We start from the raw sequence: 21,486 nt of genomic DNA, 5'->3' as shown, positions 1-21,486 counted from the left end.
GATGAGGGATGGATGATGGCACTCCGGAAGACTTTTTTTTTCGGCATGCAGATGCGGGCTTTTACCTTTTTAGTTTTAGTTTTTTGTGTGTGTGTGTGGGGGAGGTGGGGGGGTGAAGGGGGGGGGGGGGGGGGGGTGGAGGGAGTGAGGGACCGCTCAGGGTGTAGGGCTGTTGGGAGGAGGAGACACGCATGCAGGCGCGGTGATGGTCAGAGGCATATGGGTGAGAGGAGGGAGGTGAAGGGTTTCAGTTTTTATGGTGCAGCCTAACATTCTTTAGTCACTCACGAAATGCTTCGATAAAACAGTTTTTTTGCACCATCCTTAATTTGTTTTAAATAATTAAAGATACAAATAAGTATTTTAAAGGATACACATGAAAGGACTAAAAAAAGAAAGGTGCAACCAATTTCATGAACATTATGGGAATATGAAAGATTTAAACTTACTACAAAATAAGATTGGAAATGAATACGATGCAAACACTGTTTGAGACGTTTACAGCCTTCTGAAAAATGGTTACAAAAGAAATATATATATATATATATATTCCACAGTCATCCTTCCAATGGTTGAGGTAGTTCACATTTTAACATTTAAACAACTCAATATATTTTTAAAAAAAAGAAAGAAAACAATGTTTAGTTAGATCCCCTTGTCACATTTTGCAATGGTGTCATATTTATACTAATACAGCCCTCCAAGAGCCAGTTTTTCTTAGTACTTTTACTTGAATTATTTATCTGCATATTTCTTCTGACACTTTTTAACCTGTATAGCTGACAAGAAAAATTGGGGTTTAAATGAATTTATTGAAGTGAATAATCTCTAATGGTGCGTTCACACCAAACGCGATGCGAATATTCGCAACGCTTTACTCACATGAGTTTCGTCGCCTGACAAGTTGTGCTGCGTTCACACCAAACGCGCGTTGAGATTCCAAAGTCAATGCGCAGGCACGTTAAGGGGGCGTGGCTTATCTCCTTGTCTTGTCTCCTTAGTAACAGTTGTAATTTCCGCCATTCACCACGGTTGAAATAACCACTAGTTCTGCTTTATACTTGTTGTGGACATCCCATAAACGTCGGAACATCTAACGCCCTCGTGTCTGGGTTCATAACATCACCCGTAGGCTCACACAGCTCGGGGAGTTTCAACGACTCCGATAACTTCGGCTACCAGAGCAGCAGCAGCCCAACGGGCGGAGCATCTCAACGCGTTGGAAGTTGAAATATTTCAACACTGCTGAAATTTCGCAACGCGCAAAACGCGTCTATCGCAACGCCCGGCGAATTTCGCAACCGAACGCGTCTGTGCGTTGACTTTACATGGGATACAGACGCGCGAAAAATTCGCGACGCGTTTGGTGTGAACGCCTCTTAAGTGCTACAAATTAACATCCCAAAAAATGTTAAGAAGAAAAACAAATACATAATGAGTCATGGGAAATTTGAAAACGTATTAATACATTAAAAAAATGCAAGAGCACGTATAGGTCAAAGCAAGGGAAATCTTTAGAAGTGACAATTTGTGCTACAGAATGAGGTCAATTCATAACTTCCTTGAAACTTTGCAGCGTTTTAGAAGTCCAGGGCTTTTCATTCCATTTGCAATCATGCTGGTCCCTCAGCCCGACTAGTTTCACTGTCATTTCATCTGTTTCATGTTTATCATCAGTCTGCAGCCATACTTAGATGGAGTTACTCCTCAGAAACATATACCAGGAGTTATAATTCAATGTCAGAAAACAGAGCAGGTGGTATTTTCACAGATAAGATAAGTGTTTGCAGAAGCGCACGGTGCATCAATGGTTACGAAAATCATCAAACGTGGCCTGAAAAGACCGATGCAGTCGCTCCTCCTGAGACAAACAAACAATCTGTTGACGGATGCTGAAACAATCTGTAGCGCTGAGGTGGACTGCACAGTTGGTAGTCTTTTCGGTGTTATCATATAAGTAACCCCTTTCATAAACCCAATTAAGTAGTGTAGTTGCCTAAAACTAATATCTATATTTTCCGAAACCTATAGCATTTTACATTTTTTTCCTAAAACTACGAATTTCACGATTCTTTTCCTAAACCTAACTAAGTAGTTTTGTTGCCTAAAGCTAACTAACCATTTTACAATATTTTCCTACACCGAACTAAGTATTTAACTATCTTTTCCTCAACCTAACTAAGTAGTTTTGTTGCCAGAAACCTAACCAAGTATAGATTAGATTTTACTTTATTCATCCCCAGGCGGAAATTTCTTGATGCAGAAAAATAAAATAAAACAGCAGGGCATATTACATTTAAGAATTTAAATAATAAAGGAAATGAAAATGTACAAAATAAAAATGAAAGTGTATACAGTGTCTCTAAAGTATAAAGTGACAGCGGTGCAAGGTTTATTAATGATCAGTTTGAGGAGGAGGTGATTTATTATAAAGTCTTATTGCAGTGGGCAGGAATGTTCTCCTGTATCTAGAATGTTCTCCTGTATCAGGAATGTTCTCCTGTATCTGTCCTTGTGAAGCAGAGCTGTAGCAGTCTGTTGGAGAATGTGCTCCGCTGTCCCTGCAGTAGGTGGTGGAGAGGTGGTCCGGGTTGCCCAATAAGGACAATAATTTCTTCAGTGTTCTCCTCTCCATCAGCTGTTTCGGAAAGTCCTGTTTGCAGCCAATGGTGGAGCCGGCCTTGTTCGCCAGTTTAGTGAGCCTGTTGGTGTCTCCGGCTCCAATGCTGCTCCCCCAGCAGACTACGAAGAAGTACATAGCACTGGTCCAACAGAGACCATCTCCAACATCTTGCTGCACACATCAAAGGATCGAAGTTTCCTCAAGAAAAAGAGTCGACTCCTCCCCTTCTTGTACACAGCGTTGATGTTGGCCTTCCAGTTCAGTCTGTTGTTGATGGAGACACCCAGGAACCTGTACTCTCACCATAGCCACATCCTCCTCCACCATGTCCACATCCTCTCCCAGAACTATCAGCGGTTGTGGAACTGTTGTCTTCCCCCTGAAGTCCACCACCATCTCTCTGGTCTTGGCCACGTTCATAAGCAGGTGATTTCTACCGGCCCACTCCACAAAGTCATCCACTACTGCCCTGTACTCGACTTCCTGTCCATCCTTAATAGACCCGACCACTGCAGAGTCATCAGAGAACTTCTGCAGATGGCATGACCCCGAGTTGTACTGGAAGTCAGTGGTGTACAGGGTGAACAGGAAGGGAGACAGAACAGTTCCCTGTGGGGCTCCAACATCACTGACCACAATCCCAGACAGCACACGGCCCAGTCAAACATACTATGGTCTGCCTGTGAGGTAGTCAGTGATCCAGGAGATGGTGGACGCATCTACCCCCACCCCCAGCAGCTTCTCAATCTGCAGCAGTAGTTGGATGGTGTTGAATGCATTGGAGAAGTAAAAAAAAGTGACTCACAGAGCCACCGGTTCCATCCAGGTGAGACTGAGCTCGTTGCAGCAAGTAGATGATGGCGTCGTCCACTCCCACATGAGGCTGGTAAGCAAATTGCAGAGGGTCCAGTGAGGAATTCACCTGCGGTCGAAGGGGAGCCAAGACCAGCCTCTCCAGCACTGTCATCACATGGGATGTGAGGGCAACTGGTCGGAAGTCCCCGATGTCAGATGAAGTTGATTTCTTTGGAACAGAAGTCAACTTCACGACGTCTTGCACAGCACAGCACAGTATTTTATAATCTTTTCTAAATCTAACCAAGTAGTTTTGTGTGCTAAAACCTAACTGAGTCCCTTCCCTGTGAAAACTGACGTTTATTTAGAAAAGATTGATGCATGTAGCAAGTGGAAATCGACGCGGAGTAGTTTGACTGCAGAGTAGTTTGTTTATAACGTTAGCTTTACACGATTGTATTCACGCTTCACATATCCTAAAAGTGGTGTTGATTTGTGAATATTGTCTTGCTGATGAAAATTATGTAAGTATCATAAACATCTCGCATCATCTCCCACAGGGACCTAGTGAGGAGAAGGATGTTTACCCCTTACGTCCAATACTCACACCCCAGCACCACGACACTGCTCAAATCCCAGTTGCACATCATCAATAGGAGACCAAGGTACCAGCAAAGGGACACACAGCAGCTTCCCACAGATGTGCTACAGCCAAGGAATTATGATCATCAGCACAGTGCTCTCCCCAGGCAAAAGTCATCACACTCGGATGCAACACAAATCACAACACGGCAACAGCTGATCTTGCCAGGTTTCTTGCTAAAAACCAGCTGGTGTCCTCAGGATTGACACAGTTTAACGACCTACCGGAACACTACCAAGCTTGGAGAGAGACCTTCATCAACACAATTGAAAACCTTGAGTAGAGAACTTCTCCAAGATCCAAAACAGAGACGGTAAAAAACTTCAAGAGCTGGCAGACTTACTGATAGAATTGGATGTTGCCAAAAGAGACGGATATCTACCAGGGCGAGCTTACCTTGACACAACGAGGGGAATGCAGCTCAATGTCGAGAAGCTGCCGTTATATCTCCAAGATAAGTGGCTGTCCCGAGGATGCAAATACAAAAGAGAACATTGTGTTGCTTTTCCCCATTTCTGCTTTTTTTAAAACTTCATTGCAGGGAAGCTGAAGAAAGAAGTGACGCAAGCTTTAACTTTCCTACTCTCGCTCCAACCTCTTATAAGAGTGAGAAGTTAAGTCACATGAAACCGATCTCTGTACATAAAACAAGCATATCATCATCAGATACAGTAAAGAAGACGTTGACAAATTGTGCCCCATTCATAACAGACCCCACCCACTGAAGAAATGCAGAGGGTTCAGAAAGATGATCTTAGATGACAGAAATAAATTCTTAAAAGAGAACAATATCTGCTTTCGCTGCTGTGCTTCTACTACACACCAGGCTAAATCCTGTGAAACCCCCATCAAATGTACAGAGTGTGACAGCAATAAACACCTCGCTGCTCTTCACCCTGGTCCTGCACCGCCAATCCAGTCAGGTTTCTTGCACTACTCAGAGAACGGCAAGGAGAGGGAGGACACAAGGCAGCCAGATATAACATCGAGGTTTGCCAAAATATGTGGTGAGGCAAATCATGCTCAAAGATCTGTGAATGTGTACCCCAATGGTCATCGCAACCTACAGAGAAAAATGTATGCCATTTTAGATGACCAAAGCAATGTGTCATTAGCGCGATCAGAGTTTTTTTAAATGTTCAACATCAAGGGAGCATCAATTCAATTCAATTCAGTTTATTTTGTATAGCCCAATATCACAAATTACAAATTATCCTCATAGGGCTTTACAATCTCTACACATACGACATCCCTGTCCCAGGACCCCACATCGGATCAGGAACAACTCCCCAAAAATAACCTTTCACAGGAAAAAGAGAGGAGGAAACCTTCAGGAGAGCAACAGAGGAGGATCCCTCTCCCCGGATGGACAGATGAATAGATGTCATGTGTACAGAATGAACAGCATTACAAAGTTACATAAACACATTACATGAATATGACAATGTATGAATGGAACTCCAATCCATCAAACAGAAGGAGGTAGAGAGGAGGGGGGGCAGGGCGCATCAGCAGGGCCAACGCGGGAGGCCGGCTCACCAGGCAAGAGGCATCAGACACTGCCAGGTCCAATGGACCCTATGAGACGTGAAGTCACAAAGACTCCGGGGAGGAAGCAGAGTTAATAAGGTGCAATGGAGGGATGTAAATTCATCCATAAGTAGAGAGAGAAGAGGAGATAGGCGCTCAGTGTATCCTAAAACATCCCCCAGCAGCCTATAAGCCTATAGCAGCATATCAAGGGGCTGGACCAGGGCAAACCTGATTCAGCCCTAATTATAAGCACTATTAAAGAGGAAAGTCTTAAGTCTATTCTTAAATGTGGTGACTGTGTCTGCCTCCCGGACTGAAAGTGGAAGCTGATTCCATAAAAGAGGAGCTTGATAACTAAAGGCTCTGGCTCCCATCCTACTTTTTAGGACTCTAGGAACCACGAGTAGCCCCACATTTTGTGAGCGCAGCTCTCTAGTGGGGCAATATGGTACTACAAGCTGCTTAAGATATGATGGTGCATCACCAATCAAGGCTTTGTAGGTGAGGAGAAGAATTTTAAATGTGATTCTTGATTTTACAGGGAGCCAGTGCAGAGCAGCTAATACAGGAGTCATGTGATCTCTTTTCTTAGTTTGTGTGATTACACGAGCTGCAGCATTCTGGATCAACTGGAGGGACTGAAGAGACTTATTAGAGCAGCCTGATAATAAGGAGTTGCAGTAATCTAGTCTGGAAGTAACAAACGCGTGAACCAGCTTTTCTGCATCTTTTTGGGACAAGATGTGCCTGATTTTTGAAATGTTACGTAGATGAAAAAATGCAATCCTTGAGATTTGCTTAACGTGGGAGTTAAAGGACAAGTCCCGGTCAAAGATAACGCTGTGATTATTTACAGTGGTGTTGGATGCCAGGGCAATGCCATCTACAGAAATAAATAAAATTGGTCCAAGCACAGAACCTTGTGGAACTCCGTGATTAACGTTGGTGGTCATTGAGGCTTCATCGTTTACAAATACAAATGGAGATCGATCTGATAAATAGGATTTAAACCAACTTAGTGCGGTACCTGAAATGCCAATCGACTGATCCAATCTCTGTAATAGGATGTCATGGTCAATGGTGTTGAACGCAGCACTAAGGTCTAATAAGACCAGTACAGAGATGAGTCCTTTATCTGATGCAATTAGGAGGTCATTTGTAATTTTCACCAGTGCTGTCTCTGTGCTGTGGTGTTTTCTAAATCCTGACTGAAACTCCTCAAATAAACTATTCTGATGTAGAAAGTCACACAACTGATTTGCGACTACTTTCTCAAGGATCTTAGAGAGGAAGGGAAGGTTAGAGATCGGTCTGTAGTTAGCCAAGACCTCTGGGTTAAGAGTGGGCTTTTCAGGAGAGGTTTAATTACAGCTACTTTGAAGGAATGTGGTACATGGCCTGTTAGCAAAGACACATTAACAATATCCAACAGAGAGGTGCCAATTAAATGCAAAAGATCTTTAAGCAGCCTCGTTGGGATGGGGTCCAAGAGACAGGTAGACGGTTTAGAAGTAGAAACCGTTGAAGACGGTCAAGGACGTTTCCAAGGCCACTCCTCTTGATGACAGATCAGCACTGGATGAGGGCAAGAGATCATCAATCATTAAAATCTTTTTATTAAAGAAATTCATGAAGTCATTACTACTGAGGTCTATAAGTGTGAAGCAGTGTGACATCCACACTCAAAACCTGTGCAGGGAAGATGGAAACAGCTGGAAGAAAAGCTTACGGATTCACAGTAGAATCTATAGATGGGAAAATAAACACCCGACTATCTACACTAACTGAGTGTAATGAAATCCTAAACAATAGATCAGAGATCCCGACACCAGAAGCTGCGTACCATCACCAACACCAAAGACAGATAGCAACGGAAATCCCACGCTAATCCATACGCTGATATGCTGCTGCTATTGGGAAGGGACATCATATGCTCCATATGCACAAAAGCTAGACCTGGGGTAAGTTATCATAGAATCCTCTCCTGCACAAACCCACACAAAGTGCATTGATTGCATCAAACATGGATAACCTCGGAAAAACGGTTTTCTGTACAACAGAGAATGACAACCTGCTCGTTCACTCTGTTGAGGACCTAGCCTTCCTTCAGATCATGGAACGGGAGGTGAGGCAAGATGAAACAAACAGCTGGGTTGCTCCTCTCCCTTTCCGTCATCCACGGAGACGTCTCCCTAACAATAGGGACTATGCTCACGGCCGTCTGATGTCGCTGCGACGGATGTAAGAGAAGAAGCCTGGAATGAAAGTGCATTTCACTGAGTTCATGCAAAAAATGCTTGACAATCAGCATGCTGGGCTTGCACCGCCACTCAAAAAAGGGACGAATGTTGGTATGTCCCTACCTTTGAAGTCTATCACCCTCAAAAACCAGACCAGATTCGTGTGGTGTTTGATTCCAATGCACAGTTTGATGGAATCTCACTGAATGAGGTTTTGCTTTCTGGGCCAGACCTTAAACCTTAACAACAGTTTCATCAGAGTGTGTGGAAGGAACATGTATTAAGAAGTGTTATAATTATCTGAGCCTTTAAATACTTAAGTATGTGTTATCTAATGGGTTATATCTCACACTAGAGTTGAACACTGTGAACGTATTAGAACATAGCAGTTGAATATCTGTCTCTCATGAACTGTTCCAGTTAAGAACATATTGATTGAAATGGGTCAAGGAGGTCTCTAATGGAGTCTCAGTGATCTGGCACTGGTCCCTAACTGACCGATAGACCAATAGGAATAAAAGTCAACAAGCCACTGCACTCGGTTACATTACATTACATTACATTACATGTCATTTAGCTGACGCTTTTATCCAAAGCGACTTACAAAAAGTGCATTAAACCATGAGTCCAAACTCAGAACAACAAGAATCGAGAAAGTACAATTTCTTCAATAAAGTTAAACTACAAAGTGCTATCAGTAAGAGACATTTAAGTGCTACTAAAGTGCTACTACGGCTCTACCTTCCCTATTCAAGGTATAGTCGAAAAATATGTGCTTTTAGTCTGCGACGGAAGATGTAGAGACTTTCTGCTGTCCTGATGTCAATGGGGAGCTCGTTCCACCAATGAGGAGCCAGCACAGCAAACAGTCGTGACTTTGATGAGTGTTTAGCTCGAAGTGAAGGAGCTACAAGCCGATTGGCAGAAGCCGAGCGAAGTGAACGAGGTGGGGTGTGAGGTTAGACCATGTCCTGGATGTAGACCGGACCCGATCTGTTCGCAGCACGGTACGCAAGTACCAATGTTTTGAAGCGGATGCGGGCGGCCACCGGTAACCAGTGAAGGTCGCGGAGTAGTGTGGGTAAATTTCGGGAGGTTGAAGACCAGTCAAGCAGCTGCATTCTGGATGAGCTGTAGAGATCGAATGGCATTAGCAGGTAGACCTGCCAGGAGGGAGTTACAGTAGTCTAGACGTGAGATGACCAGAGCCTGGACCAGAACCTGTGCCGCCTTCTGAGTGAGAAGGGGTCGTATTCTCCTGATGTTGTACAGCATGTAATTATTTATTGAACCCCACTAGTATAAAGTAAAAGTAATAAAACGATAAAAACGAAGTAATACATTAGTTGCTTGATAAACACTTAGAGAATACAGAAGATATTGAATAGAGGTTGGTCTTGTCCACGAAGCTTGACTCCGGAAGCACATGTATATTCATGTATGCGTGTTGTATGTTGGTGTATAAGTGAAAATCCTGAGATTGTTTGAGAGAAAATCCTACAGGTGTGAAAGAAGATAAGGTTAAGCGCGGACGTTATACGAACGCATAGTCACGGTTAACAGGCCTTCGAGCCTTGTCGTAGGTGGATATAGTGCTGAAGAATTCCATAAAGTTAAGTCTCGTGGCCAGTGAGCTGATAGTTTTATTATTTTTACGCTCGCAGCTGGGTTTTACAGCATATTGTTATTATTTTAATAATCGCAGCTGGGTTTACAGCAGGTTTTTATTATTTTAACGTTCACAGCTGGGTTTTTACAGCAGGTTTCTATTGGTACAAACTGAACAGTAGCGTGTCTATAGACAAATAATTATTGTGTTTACAACAGGTAAGACTGGCCGGACATTACTGACAAAACCTTACTAAAAGAAAGACATCTCCTTAAGAGTTCCTTTGTAAAAACAGATGAGCCTCTCAGCATGCAGAGGACTTTTGTAAAAAGGCCATAGAACCCCCAAAGTATAAAGTCACCATTGAACATAACTCCTAAGGAGTGATACACCATTCACAAAGACCTGATTAGGAGAACATGGAAGAAATAAAATAAATACAAATTTAAATAAAAACTTTTACACTGACAAACTATTGATATTAAAATATTGGTCTGTTTCGTTGTAAGTGTTCAATCAAATAATGTGTGCACAATATTAATTTGGTGTAGTATACAAGGGGTGGGAGTGTCTGGTAGTAAGATTCAGGGACTAACTGTATACGCTGTAAGCATATAATACTTTGATTACTTGAGGTCTGTCTTGTTTCAACGTATACATGTGTAATAACTTTCCTTGATGTTATAATATATATACAATACATATACAAACACACATAATAAAACTACCCCATTGAAATTGTTAGGATTATTATTATAATTTCTTTTCTGATTATTTTTTTTTGTTAGATCATTGTATTTTGTTTTTTAGATTCTGACAAACTTGTCAGACTAGGTGAAAATAGACGTGTAATATAGACGCCCCATGTTGGTTGAGGTGTAGTATAAAAAAGTAATAAATAAAATAAAAAACGTTGAGTTGTATAAGTGCCCCCCACTAAATAAATAAAAAAGCTCTGTGTCCCATCACAATGCCATCAGAAGTCATGTGACTTCAGTCAGTGAGGTGTCTGTGACTGAACACTGTCTGTGAGCTTGTAGTTGAGCTCATCAGCACAGACAGCCAGTCTGAAGCAGTCAGTGAGGTGTCTGTGACTGAACACTGTCTGTGAGCTTGCAGTTGGGCTCATAAGCACAGACAGCCAGTCTGAGGCAGTCTGTGAGCCGGCTCCTGGATTTTGATTTGGTGATTTTCTGAACTCCACTTATGCAGTTTTCGGGGACAAATTTGGCATTCATGAAAGTTTTTCTCATCCGGGCTTCGTTCTGAACTCAGCTTTTGTTTTGAAGGGTAACAGCAGAAAAGCCGATCTCACGCAGGTAGAATCTTGGCCTATCAAGCATAACATGTTAACACCGTAACGTAAACATTTACACGAAGGTACAGGCATTTCGCCATGTATTTATTAATTAATTAATTATTTATTATTAGGTCTTTCTGCATGTCCACCTGTAGCACCAAGGCTACTACGTTCCCCTCATTGGGGACCGCAGCTGAGAACACTTCTGCTGTGTAAGAACACATTTTCAGGCGTTCATGAATCAGGCGATCAGAGATCTTTTCTGACGTTGATCTTCTGAAGTCCGTAAGAAAACATTTCAGAAGACACTTCAGAAAATGTTCGAGAATGGGGAACAATGCGTTTCTGAATTTATTTCCATTTTATTTTGGAGAGCGACAGGGAATGTCTCCGAGATCGATATATATATATATATATATATATATATATAATAACATATAAATATCGTAATATAAATCTAGATGTATATAATATATATATATATATATATATATAAAATCTAATAGAACATGTTTATATTTTAAGATGCCCCTATGAACCTTGTTAGGGTTAAAGTGTGTTAAGTGTTTCTTCACCTCCATCCTGTGTCCATCGTTCAGCTGGTAGTGACGTTCACTTTGCCCAATATGGCTGCTTGAGGAGTTATCATGTGTGTCCTGGTGTTCACATGTTTTCTTAATTCTTCCAACAAGTGCTTCATGTCCCTTACTCCCGTAACTGTCCACGCTTGATTTCACAGGGTCGGGTCTTCTTGCGCTGGTGCTGCCGTTTCATGCCGTTAAAAAAAAGATAAAAGGCGCCTGACGAGAACGCTCAGCTTTTTGGCCAGATGACTTTGGCCCAAAACTGAACCTATTTTAGGACTCGGATTGGCTAAATTGTGTATCACCCATTTATATCTTTAATCAGTAATTGGCTAAACTGCTTGATAGACCCGTCTCTTGTGGGCCAAAACCATTCGGCCCCAGCTCAGCTGAGACACGCAGACAGGCAGAGAGGCGGAGAAGAGGTGCAGGAAGTGCAGGAAAAGCATTAATTTTGTGCCGATATCCTATTTTACAAATATTACTGGGTATATTCCATACCTCCAAAACACGAATATTGACAATTTGTATCATTTATAAATATAATAATAATTATTATTAGGGCCCCGTGGCCCTATATTGGCCAGCCGCCACTGATCACGGCCCTGATACGAGCGGAAACACTCTGACAGAGCCGGTCAGTGGGTCACAGTCGGAAAAGCATGAGCCCCCTTCGTATGAGGGCAGGACTGTGGGCAGAAACATGTACCCCATGCTCGAGGACTACAAACTAGAAAACTACAAAAGAGAAGACTTCCGGATGCCTCCTCCCCATGCACACAGGGTATCCCTTCCAGCTATGTCCCCACCCAGTGGTCAAAATGGGGTACTGCAGGGGCCACTATGGCAAGGAATCCACACCTTTCTTAGTGGACTCCGGTGCAACGGTCTCCAGCGTAGGAGTGACAGATGGTCAACTCCTTCCCCTATCCACAAAGACAATGTGTGTCACTGCTTCCTCTGGACAAAGACAAGTTTTATATTTCACAGAGCCCCAAAAACTGGTTGTGAACCTCAAGACGATGTGGGCCCCGTTATTGTATTCCCCCACAGCCCCGTGCAATCTACTTGGAAGGGATCTGTTGTGTAAATTGGGAGCTGTAATATACTGTTGCCCCACTGGCTTGTGGATCACATTTGGGGGCCAAGGCCTAAACCATACCCAAATGATGTCACAGCTGACCTCTTTCGAGTCTGTTCCATCAAACACTGTCTACTGGTTAGAATTACAACCAGACTCGACCATGTGGAACCAGTTCACAACCTGGTGTCCATACATTCGTACACTGAACCCAGAATATGCCATGGTTCAGGACCCACTACACTGTACGCTGCATTACAACATTTGCGCCGTAAACAAAAGCACAGCGAAGCTCCGATTACGTTTTGTGCCCACCGAGACGGGAAGAATCAGATAGAAAGGTCGTTTCCACACACGACAAACCAGTGCATTCTTGTGGTGCATATTTATTTTGACTTGCATTGAGAAGAATGGCAGCAACTGTTTAGTTGCTGCCATTGTTAACATACATGTATGCCAACATGTATGTTTCCTGGAAGGATTTCTATATGATCCATATCTTTGAATTTGTTTTCCACAGATGTTAGAATTAAAGGGGTACTGCCACTTTAAGTTCTGCACCGACACTCTGAGCGTGCAGTTGGACTTCTGACCGAGTGACAGTTGACAAAAGCCAGAATCCTCTGGGTTAGGTAAATAAGGCTACAAAGGGCACACATAGCTTGGGCTCCCTGACAACACACACAAGCGCTTGCACAGAATACTAATCTGTCATTCCCACCAAAGTGAACCAGTAACGGGGTCATGTCGCAATGTGGCTCAGTACGCAATGTTGATTTAGCATCAATTATAGAGGTTATCTGAGTTGGTGAATAAAATGCTCATTGGACGTCCGTTTATTGCACAGATAGTGCAAACAGATACAGATATACATGTTCTGTCTACTTCTCGCAGATATGCAAATCTAATTCCATGAAATATACAGTCAATATTTGGTCAGCCTTAACTGTAACGTTAACTATGAGACTATACATCCCTCGAAGGCAACTGGATTGGCTGTTGTATTTGTCAAATTAATCGGAGTTTCCTCTAAACTGATGGCTGGAGCCAATCCCAGCATGCATTAGGGAAGGAAGGGTACATCCTGGGCAGGTCACCATTTTCCAAGGGTCAAGCTCATGGGCAAATATCTTTTGATGGTTACAGAACAATCGAGAGGCTGAATGTTGCTCACTGGTCAAACACAAAGGTTGCTGCAACTTGTGCACAGTATTTATTCACAGAATATAGACACGCGCTGGTTGTCTGTAGTCATTTCCTTAACTTACAAGCTCAAACGGAATTTTCCACTTGCTGTTCTTTGAAAATTGTCCAAAGACAGAGTGCATTGTCTGCATTTTTAGATATCATCTGTGTTCTGTGTCACACATTTTGGGGTGTTAAATATTTGGCCTAAAAGGGCATGAAGAGAAGACGACCTTTCTATCTGATTCTTCCCGTCTCGGTGGGCACAAAACGTAATCGGAGCTTCGCTGTGCTTTGTTTACGGCGCCAATCTGGCCCCACGTGCGTGTTAGCGTACGTGAGTGCCGGCGTGCGCCCCGCGGGTTAGCTCACGACCGCCACTCTGTACCGCTCCTACCTGCTCACGCCGCTGATAACGGCGATCGGCATTTTTTTGCGGAAGCGTGCAACCAAGATCCGATTGCTCAGACCAGGACGCGGAAACCCTTTCTTGCTAATCGGTATTCTCCACGAGTTGCTCAGACGTGTGTACAGAATAATAGATAAGGACTTGGGGCTCCTAGCGCACTCAGTTTGAGATTTAATTTGGCATTTCTACAAAAGGCCGTCACATCTCCCAGCAACAGATGAGGAGCAGGAACGAGACGCCGGATGTGGGCCGGACAGTTTGATCTTTAGAAACCAGATACCATAATTATAGATATAAATACCATCCAATCACTGTCGGAAAACAACTCACATTACAGAGGCAACCGACAGGCGAGATTATTCATTCGTTGTCATTTATTTCACTGTATGAAACATGTATTTAATGGCCACATACTGGTGTTTAATGTGTTTTAAATATTGGAAATGATTCAAGCTCAAAACTATGATAATTCCTGGTTTTGTTGCTCTTTGCCCGATCTAGTCTGCCGTGCAACAACTTTAAAGACTTCAATTACAAGACGGCAAGTGGAGTAGTGAGGCTTTGATCTTGGCTTTAAAGGTGCTCAGTGCAGGTACTTCTTTAATGAGTCAGATGATAAATCAGGCCTATATTTATGATAATCATTCCTCCACCTGAGCACAGGGAACTGCAATCACCATGAATGGGATTAAACCCGTGAGACGACAGTTTCTGTAGATCTGTGTCCACTGAGGGCTTAAGAAACTAATGAGTTTCGAGACCGTCTCTCCAGTGGCCTCGAGCTAACTCGTCTTGCTGTCACTTGGCGTCAGTCCAACAAGCCAAGGTGGAAACATGGCGAGAACAAACAAAAAAACACTTTTTATACCGATTTTGATGTCCCTTCAACAAACTACAGCTCCCATAAGTCTCGCCCCGCAAGTGTCTTCATCTCGGAAAAACAAAACAAAATAAAATCATGTTTCAGCCAAAACTTAGCAGAACCGTTTACAAACTAGGAGTACACGTGTTTTGTAATTAACCAAAAATAGGAGTATTTACATGATATGAGTGTTACAGCGTGGGACTCTAAGTCTGCCTGCTCAAGGCACATAGAGCTTGTTCCTTAATCCACTATCCAGACCATTTATTAGAGGGAGAATAAAATACACCAGTGACATACAATCGGTTGATTTAACCATCAAATCCGAAGCGTACAGGGTATAATTTTTCATTTACATTTAGGAGATTTTGAGTCATAGCAGATAAGGCGCAGGCGTAACTAATACTGACTAACAGTGCCGGCTCATTCCTATTATTAGTTCCACCTGAGCCGCTACGATCATTTTTTATTTTCAGTCCTGCAGGCTGAATTACGGAAATTAAGGGATTTTATATATCTTGACTCAAAGGAAACCTGGGTCCCAAGTCTATATCAGTCTCCCACCCGGCACCCGGGTCAGCGTGATGTTTTGCTGCCTCTGTGTGGCCAACCTGCATAACACGTCTCTGATCAGTGGCCCCTGCTTCACACACTATCTCAAAAGCTCTTCCGTCCTAAAAATATCGCTCACGAATCTCCTCGAACACAACGGCCCCGTGTGCCACGTGTACTCCTTCTCGACACACATTTTGACCTCGATGAAAGCAGATTGATGAAGTGAGAAGAGAAGAACACGGGACCCTCGAATAGGATGGTGCCCCCGTTGAGGTTATATGTACCACCTGTGTGCTTTTCCCCACTAATGGTCAAAATGGCTACTGTGAAAGAGGCCCATTACACCCCCTCCGGTGGAAAACATTTGTCATTGTCACAGCAGTAAATACACAGGTGTAGATATCATATTGAGTATATCAATATTAATGATGGCTGAGTACCACTTAGCTGTACAGGTTCCTGGTATTGTGAATGTAGTCCTCAGTCCAGGCTGAGATGTTGTCCATGCTTTGGACCACTCAGGGTTCATCTGCTAACGAGTCCATCGAACAAAACGAAAAAGAAGAAAATCAACAGGCAGAAAAAGCCACGAGTTGGCAGGTTTTTTTTGGGGGGGGGGGGGGCGTCACTGTGGCTTCTTTTGGACTGACTTTGTCAGTGCAGTTATGTATCACACCCTTCCTTTTGATTTATCGCTCGCTGCGTTTTGAAAAATGTGGAATTATTCATGCGCGAGAGACTTCTGCCCGCCGGCTCAATCGGAAGAGCTCACATTCAAGTTGACAGCAAGGAAACTCCACATCAAGGACAGGTACTTCAAAAAGACACAGAGAGTAGTGCTGCCAGATGTTGTAATAACAAAGGAGGAGAACACTGAGGAATCTTAAGTAACCAGCCTGATTAACAGAGGAAATACAAACCAAGGAGCACATCTAGTGGAGAAAGTAAGACATGACATCACGTCCTCCGGGCAGGAAGCTCTTTACTGTGGGTTCCTGTATAAGGCAGAGACTATTTTAATTCTTCTTTAATCGAGTATAAGTGGGCAACACCCACATGACAGCAGCATATATGACTGTGTTATAGATAATCGATTAAAACACCGCAGAGGAAATACTGTGCCGCATTTTTTTTTCCCTGCTATGATATTCATAAATATGGCATTTTGCCGGCCACAAGATGAATGAAAAGACAAATTAATTTAATGCAAATGACGCAAAACGGGAAAAGAAAGTCGGAGGGATCGGTGCGGACGTGCCTGCTGCAGGTGGTGCTGCTGCACTTCCCACAGAGAGATGCCAGCTCTCTGGTTTGTGAAACCGTTTTTAAAGATAGCGACTTGAGTTGATGTGCGCGCACACACACACACACACGCACACACACACACACACACACACACGCACACACACGCGAACAACTGTAATCTGTCCCCCTGCACAGCCCACTAGAGGTTATTATATGAATGGCCAGCAGAGGGCAGCCTTTCATAAGCGGAGACGTAAAGCTTGAGAACATCACTTGAGTTCTGATGTTTATTGCCTTTATGCTCTTGAATATTATAAGCAACGTCATGTCAGATATTGGTGTATAAAAGCACTATAATCACGAGATGGATTCAGATTCCCTCGCCACAGACGGTGGACCATTGTGTCCTATGAAATGCTGAAATGATGGGACTTGCAGAAGATTTGGGACGCCAAAAGCATCACTATTTGTCTTTTTCTATTATTTATTTTGTCTTTTGTTCACCACACAGTGCTGCTGCAGAAGCTGAAAGGAGAAACTGGAGTTGAGTGATTTGTGTTAGCGTGTGTGGGGAAGAAGAGATTGTGACAGACATATTTGTATAAAGTACTTTTATTTTCGGAGCCCTTTAACACATAGCAGACAATTGCATCGGTGAGAGGAAAAACCAAAACAAAGATACATCTGAGTGGCAATTCTGTTTCAAGTACAGCGGATCAACCATTGGTTGCAGTGGATTTCTTCATTCTTAAAAAAATAGTCATATATTCCATAAGAAAAAATAGTTTGTATCTTCAGAAAACACTGAGCTGGAAACATTTTGATTTGAGTGACGTGAAAGTGGCGTTACACCTGATTTGTGGGATCCTTAAAGTGGACTGAAAATGAGCTTTGGTACCTGCATTTGTGAGCATTGCTCAAGCGAACCTTGTGGAGCGTGTAGGCCGAGCCCACAAAGCGTATCAAATATAGAACTTCTATTGTGTACATTAAAAACAACATCAAAAATAGAATAAAAACAAAAATACCAATAAAAAAACAAACCCTGACCTGATTTGAGTAGTATAAAAGATATAAGATGTAAACATTCAAGAATACAATTTACATATAAACAAAGTTCTGGGTCCTGCCCACAGTGAGCCCCCCTCCATCCCTCCATTTGGGAAACAAATATGCAGTCTTGTTAAGGCACCCACTCACAATCAATAACTTATTTCAGAAACAGGGGCAAGGAAACGTCTTAAATATAAACTACTATAATTTAGTCAGTTCAAATATCCACAGGTATGTACAACAACAAAAAGACACCAGCTTGCATTCCTCTTGTCCTGAAGGCACTTGTCTTATTGAGAAACATGAGAGGAAGATAAATGTGGGTTCCTCAGGCCACGGCCAGGGCGCTTTACACTCTCTGCCAAGGCACCACATAATCTGAGGTCCCCACATTGATCCTTGGGTTTGGACCAGGTGCACAAGAATGTCTGATGGCGAGGGGGCCGCCCCTGTGCTTCTTCTGGGATTGCTTCAGGCCTTGACCCCGTGAGAGGATTTGGATGCTTTTAAGTTTATTCGTGGCCTACATGTGCCTCTTCATGTGGAGAGCCAGGTGGTCGGAGCGGGAAAAGGCACGCTCGCACATGTGACACTGGAAAGGTCTGTGTCCCGTGTGCTTTCTGAAGTGACGGGTCAGCTCGTCCGACCTGGCGAACTTCCAGCCGCAGCCCTCCCAGTTGCAGTGGTAGGGCTTCTCTCCTGGGAAGAGGACTTTGTTTAGATTACAGTGCAAGAACAACAACAATTCTATCAAAATGGGTCGAAGGTGTAAACAGACGCTGTGCTCAGACATGTGCTCACCTGTGTGTGTTCTCATGTGGGCTTTGAGGTGGGAGCTCTTGGTGTAGGTTTTCCCACAGCTGGGGAACTCGCAGCTGTGCGTCGCTGCGCGTTTTCTGGCCCACGACCTGCGCCCTCGCTTCTGTTTGATGCTCAACGCCTCCTCCTGCGCGTAAAACTCCAGCAGAGATGGCGACGAGGGAGGGGTGAGCATCATGCCGTGCATGGATGCGGGATGATGCTGCTGGTGAACGCGGACGGGCTCTTGGTGCACGCCGTACTGTCCTTGAAACGGCACCACGCTCTGATGCGCGTAATGCGGCTGGTAGGGCGCGTTCATGTACTGGTTTTGCAGATGGTGTTGATTGGGGTGAGGGTTCAGTTGCGTCAAATGGCAGTCTGTGCGTCCCGGAGGTGCAGAGTGCTGCATGGGGTGCGCGCCGAATCCCGGTACAGCGCCTGGAACTGCAGCCTGGTGGTGCGTAAAAGCCGCGTGGTGCACGGAGCGCATCTGGTGTCGCTCGTACATCTGTCCCATGAAGTCCCCGCCGCAGGCGGCCATCATACAGGACTGATCGACGGGCTCGCTTTTAATTTTGTATCCGAGTGGCGGAGGAGATGCTGCCACTTGGTGATGAGCGGCAGCGCCCGGAATGGGGGCCGGATTAAACGCCCGCAGTTCGGTGTACTCCCGTCCGTCTCTCGCCTTCCCCGCGCACTCCGGTGAGCTCTCCCCCGGGTAGCTCACCTCTGGCGTGAGCAGCTCCAACATGAGACTGCGGACGGGGCTCGAGTCCGCGAAGCACAACGCGCCGTGGTAGCTCTGCGCGGCCAGGCCGGAGGGAGCGTGACCGCGGTCGCCGCAGTCCGGCGCCGCGGAGCCGCCGCCGCCGCAGCTCTCCGGCGACTCCGGCAGTGAGTACGCGCACTGCTGCGGCGGAGAGACGCTCCCGCTGCTGCTCACCACGTCGGAGTCGATGGTGTTGGACAAGATGAACTCGATGTCCAGGAACTTGTCCAGCTCGTCCTCGTCTTTGATGAGGACGGCGGGGGACCGCACGATGCTGAACTCCACTTCGATGAGCGGGCTGCCTGCGCCACCTGTTGCACACTCGTCCATCTTGCACATCTGTTCATGGGGAGCAAAGAGGGGGGGGGGGGGGGGGGGGGGGGGGGGGGAGTTAAAAACCAAGCTTCTAGACCGAGCCAACATTCAGAAAGCCACAAAAAAAAGTGTAATAAAAGTTGAGTCCAAATCCTCTACTTACGTTCTCGAAGTGTTTCGCTTCCATGGCTTGAACGCTGGGAAACGAAGCAGGCATCATTGCTTCAGCCAGAGCCATGCTGACTGGTTAGATGACCGACACAAATGAAACACAATAAAATAAAGAAGGAGAAGCTAAGTTTAAAACTGTAAACGCGAACAGAAACAAAAGTCCATGTGGGGTGACGTTGTGGAGCGCTTTCAGAATGCGAGTATCAACAGAGCTGACGAGGCGTCTTATAGCTCCTTCCAGTACGCGGGGGCGTGGCTTCTACGCCCCCCCCCCTCCACGGCAACCAAAAGTAGCAAACAAACATTAAGTGGCATTCATGTGCGTCACGCAGGTAAGTCCACTGAAGCTTACCAAAACAGTCCCCCATGAATTTCTATACGGATGCACGCCGCAATATGAACGATGCCAGAGGGGTTGTTGTCAACCCGACATGCCTTCTGCCTTGTCATCACTGACACGACCTCAAAGGTGTGTGAGTAAGTGCATTATGTTTCCCTTGAGGTGGGTACGGAGGGGGGCGACACTAAACCTGGCGACGGCCAGGGAGTGCCATGAAGTCCGAATTCCAGCGCTCAACCGGTCACTGAAGCGGCCTGACCGTGTTGCGTTTGAGTCCCTCGCGCTTTTTTTTTTTTGACAAGAACAATCTGACTCCCGAGACATTTATTTCCCCGTGGAGAACGTCCACGGGGAAATAAGAACGTCCCCGCCCCAGCAAGTTTCGTCCCGGGCGCTCGACGAAACGCTCGCGCCCACGCGCAGCCGCTCGCGCCTCATTAATTTGTCCCGAGTTGATCCCCGCACGTTTTCTCGCGAGCACTCGAACGTGTGAAGCGGCGGCTCGTCGAAACAACCTGCTAATCTGGTTGTCAACAAAGGAATACATGTTTCTGAATGATCGTCTCCCTCCCTCGCGCTGCCTCGGCCCCGTGAGTCCCGTATGCGAATGTTCAGGTGGTGGGTGTCGGTGGCCACGGGACACAAATAGTCTTCGAAATGAAACCGGTTTCACTTTTCGTGAACAGTCTTATTGCGTTTTCTTTCTTTTCGAATGTGCACATTGGATAAATTCAGTTGTCAAAAAAATTCCAAAGTTATATATTTCGGTCATAAAACGGGGTAATATATGATTAACTACTGGAATTTTAAATGTAGAAACTTCCAGGTTGCTCAAAAGCTCCAAAATGCAGGAATGTGTTAATGGAACTGGTCCATCTTCATGAGAATAAATGGATAAACTCTGCATAAAAACATTTTAAAATCATGAAAAGAAACAAAAGCATATCTAATGACCATAATATATCTCATACTGCCCATTTCTGTGTCTGTAAATTACTTTTCAGCAAAACAAAGGGAATACCTATTTGTTCACACATTCCTTATTTGGTGAAATAACAATTATTTTTTTTCTAATAATAATAATTTCTGTATCACACGTTTTACAAAGGAGAAAAGAAAAAAAGTATTTTTTTTTGTTCTTATCATTCTTATTTGTTCAAAGAAAACTATGATGAAATGTAAACAAAACAACTGGTTAAGGAAATACAAAATATAATAGGAATAATAATAGGAATTTTTGACACAATACAAAAGTTACATTTATCTTTTCTAACAGGTGTTGAGTTTATTTATTTGATAAATATATATATATATATATATATATATATATACCAGGTTTATTTTGATAATGCCCCTCGTCCTACAGCATATTT

At 44.2% G+C, this 21,486-nt stretch overlaps 1 protein-coding gene across 1 annotated transcript; it reads right to left on the bottom strand.

Annotated features, from left to right (window-relative positions):
- Nucleotides 1–17,260: 17,260 nt before the first annotated feature.
- On the bottom strand, nucleotides 17,261–19,991 carry klf17 (Kruppel-like factor 17). Its single transcript, XM_034554592.1, has 3 exons — nucleotides 19,766–19,991; nucleotides 18,519–19,626; nucleotides 17,261–18,416 (listed from the first exon to the last, which is right to left on the bottom strand). The coding sequence occupies exons 1-3, from the start codon at nucleotides 19,838–19,840 to the stop codon at nucleotides 18,241–18,243; spliced, it is 1,359 nt and encodes a 452-aa protein (XP_034410483.1). The 5' UTR covers nucleotides 19,841–19,991; the 3' UTR covers nucleotides 17,261–18,240.
- Between the last annotated feature and the right edge of the window lie 1,495 nt (nucleotides 19,992–21,486).

This window comes from Cyclopterus lumpus, chromosome 17 (assembly GCF_009769545.1).
Source record: "Cyclopterus lumpus isolate fCycLum1 chromosome 17, fCycLum1.pri, whole genome shotgun sequence".
Lineage (NCBI taxonomy): Eukaryota > Metazoa > Chordata > Actinopteri > Perciformes > Cyclopteridae > Cyclopterus > Cyclopterus lumpus.
The sequence above is the reverse complement of the archived record's forward strand: the minus strand, read 5'-3'. Positions and strand labels throughout refer to the sequence as shown.

What these genes read in the sequence shown, in the direction of transcription:
- klf17 (XM_034554592.1), bottom strand. Translation starts at nt 19,840, where the DNA reads ATGGCTCTGGCTGAAGCAATGATGCCTGCTTCGTTTCCCAGCGTTCAA. An exon ending in AAGCGAAACACTTCGAGAAC is followed by an intron (nt 19,627 to 19,765) that starts GTAAGTAGAGGA and finishes CCCCATGAACAG; the next exon opens with ATGTGCAAGATGGACGAGTG. An exon ending in CCACATGAGAACACACACAG is followed by an intron (nt 18,417 to 18,518) that starts GTGAGCACATGT and finishes TCCTCTTCCCAG; the next exon opens with GAGAGAAGCCCTACCACTGC.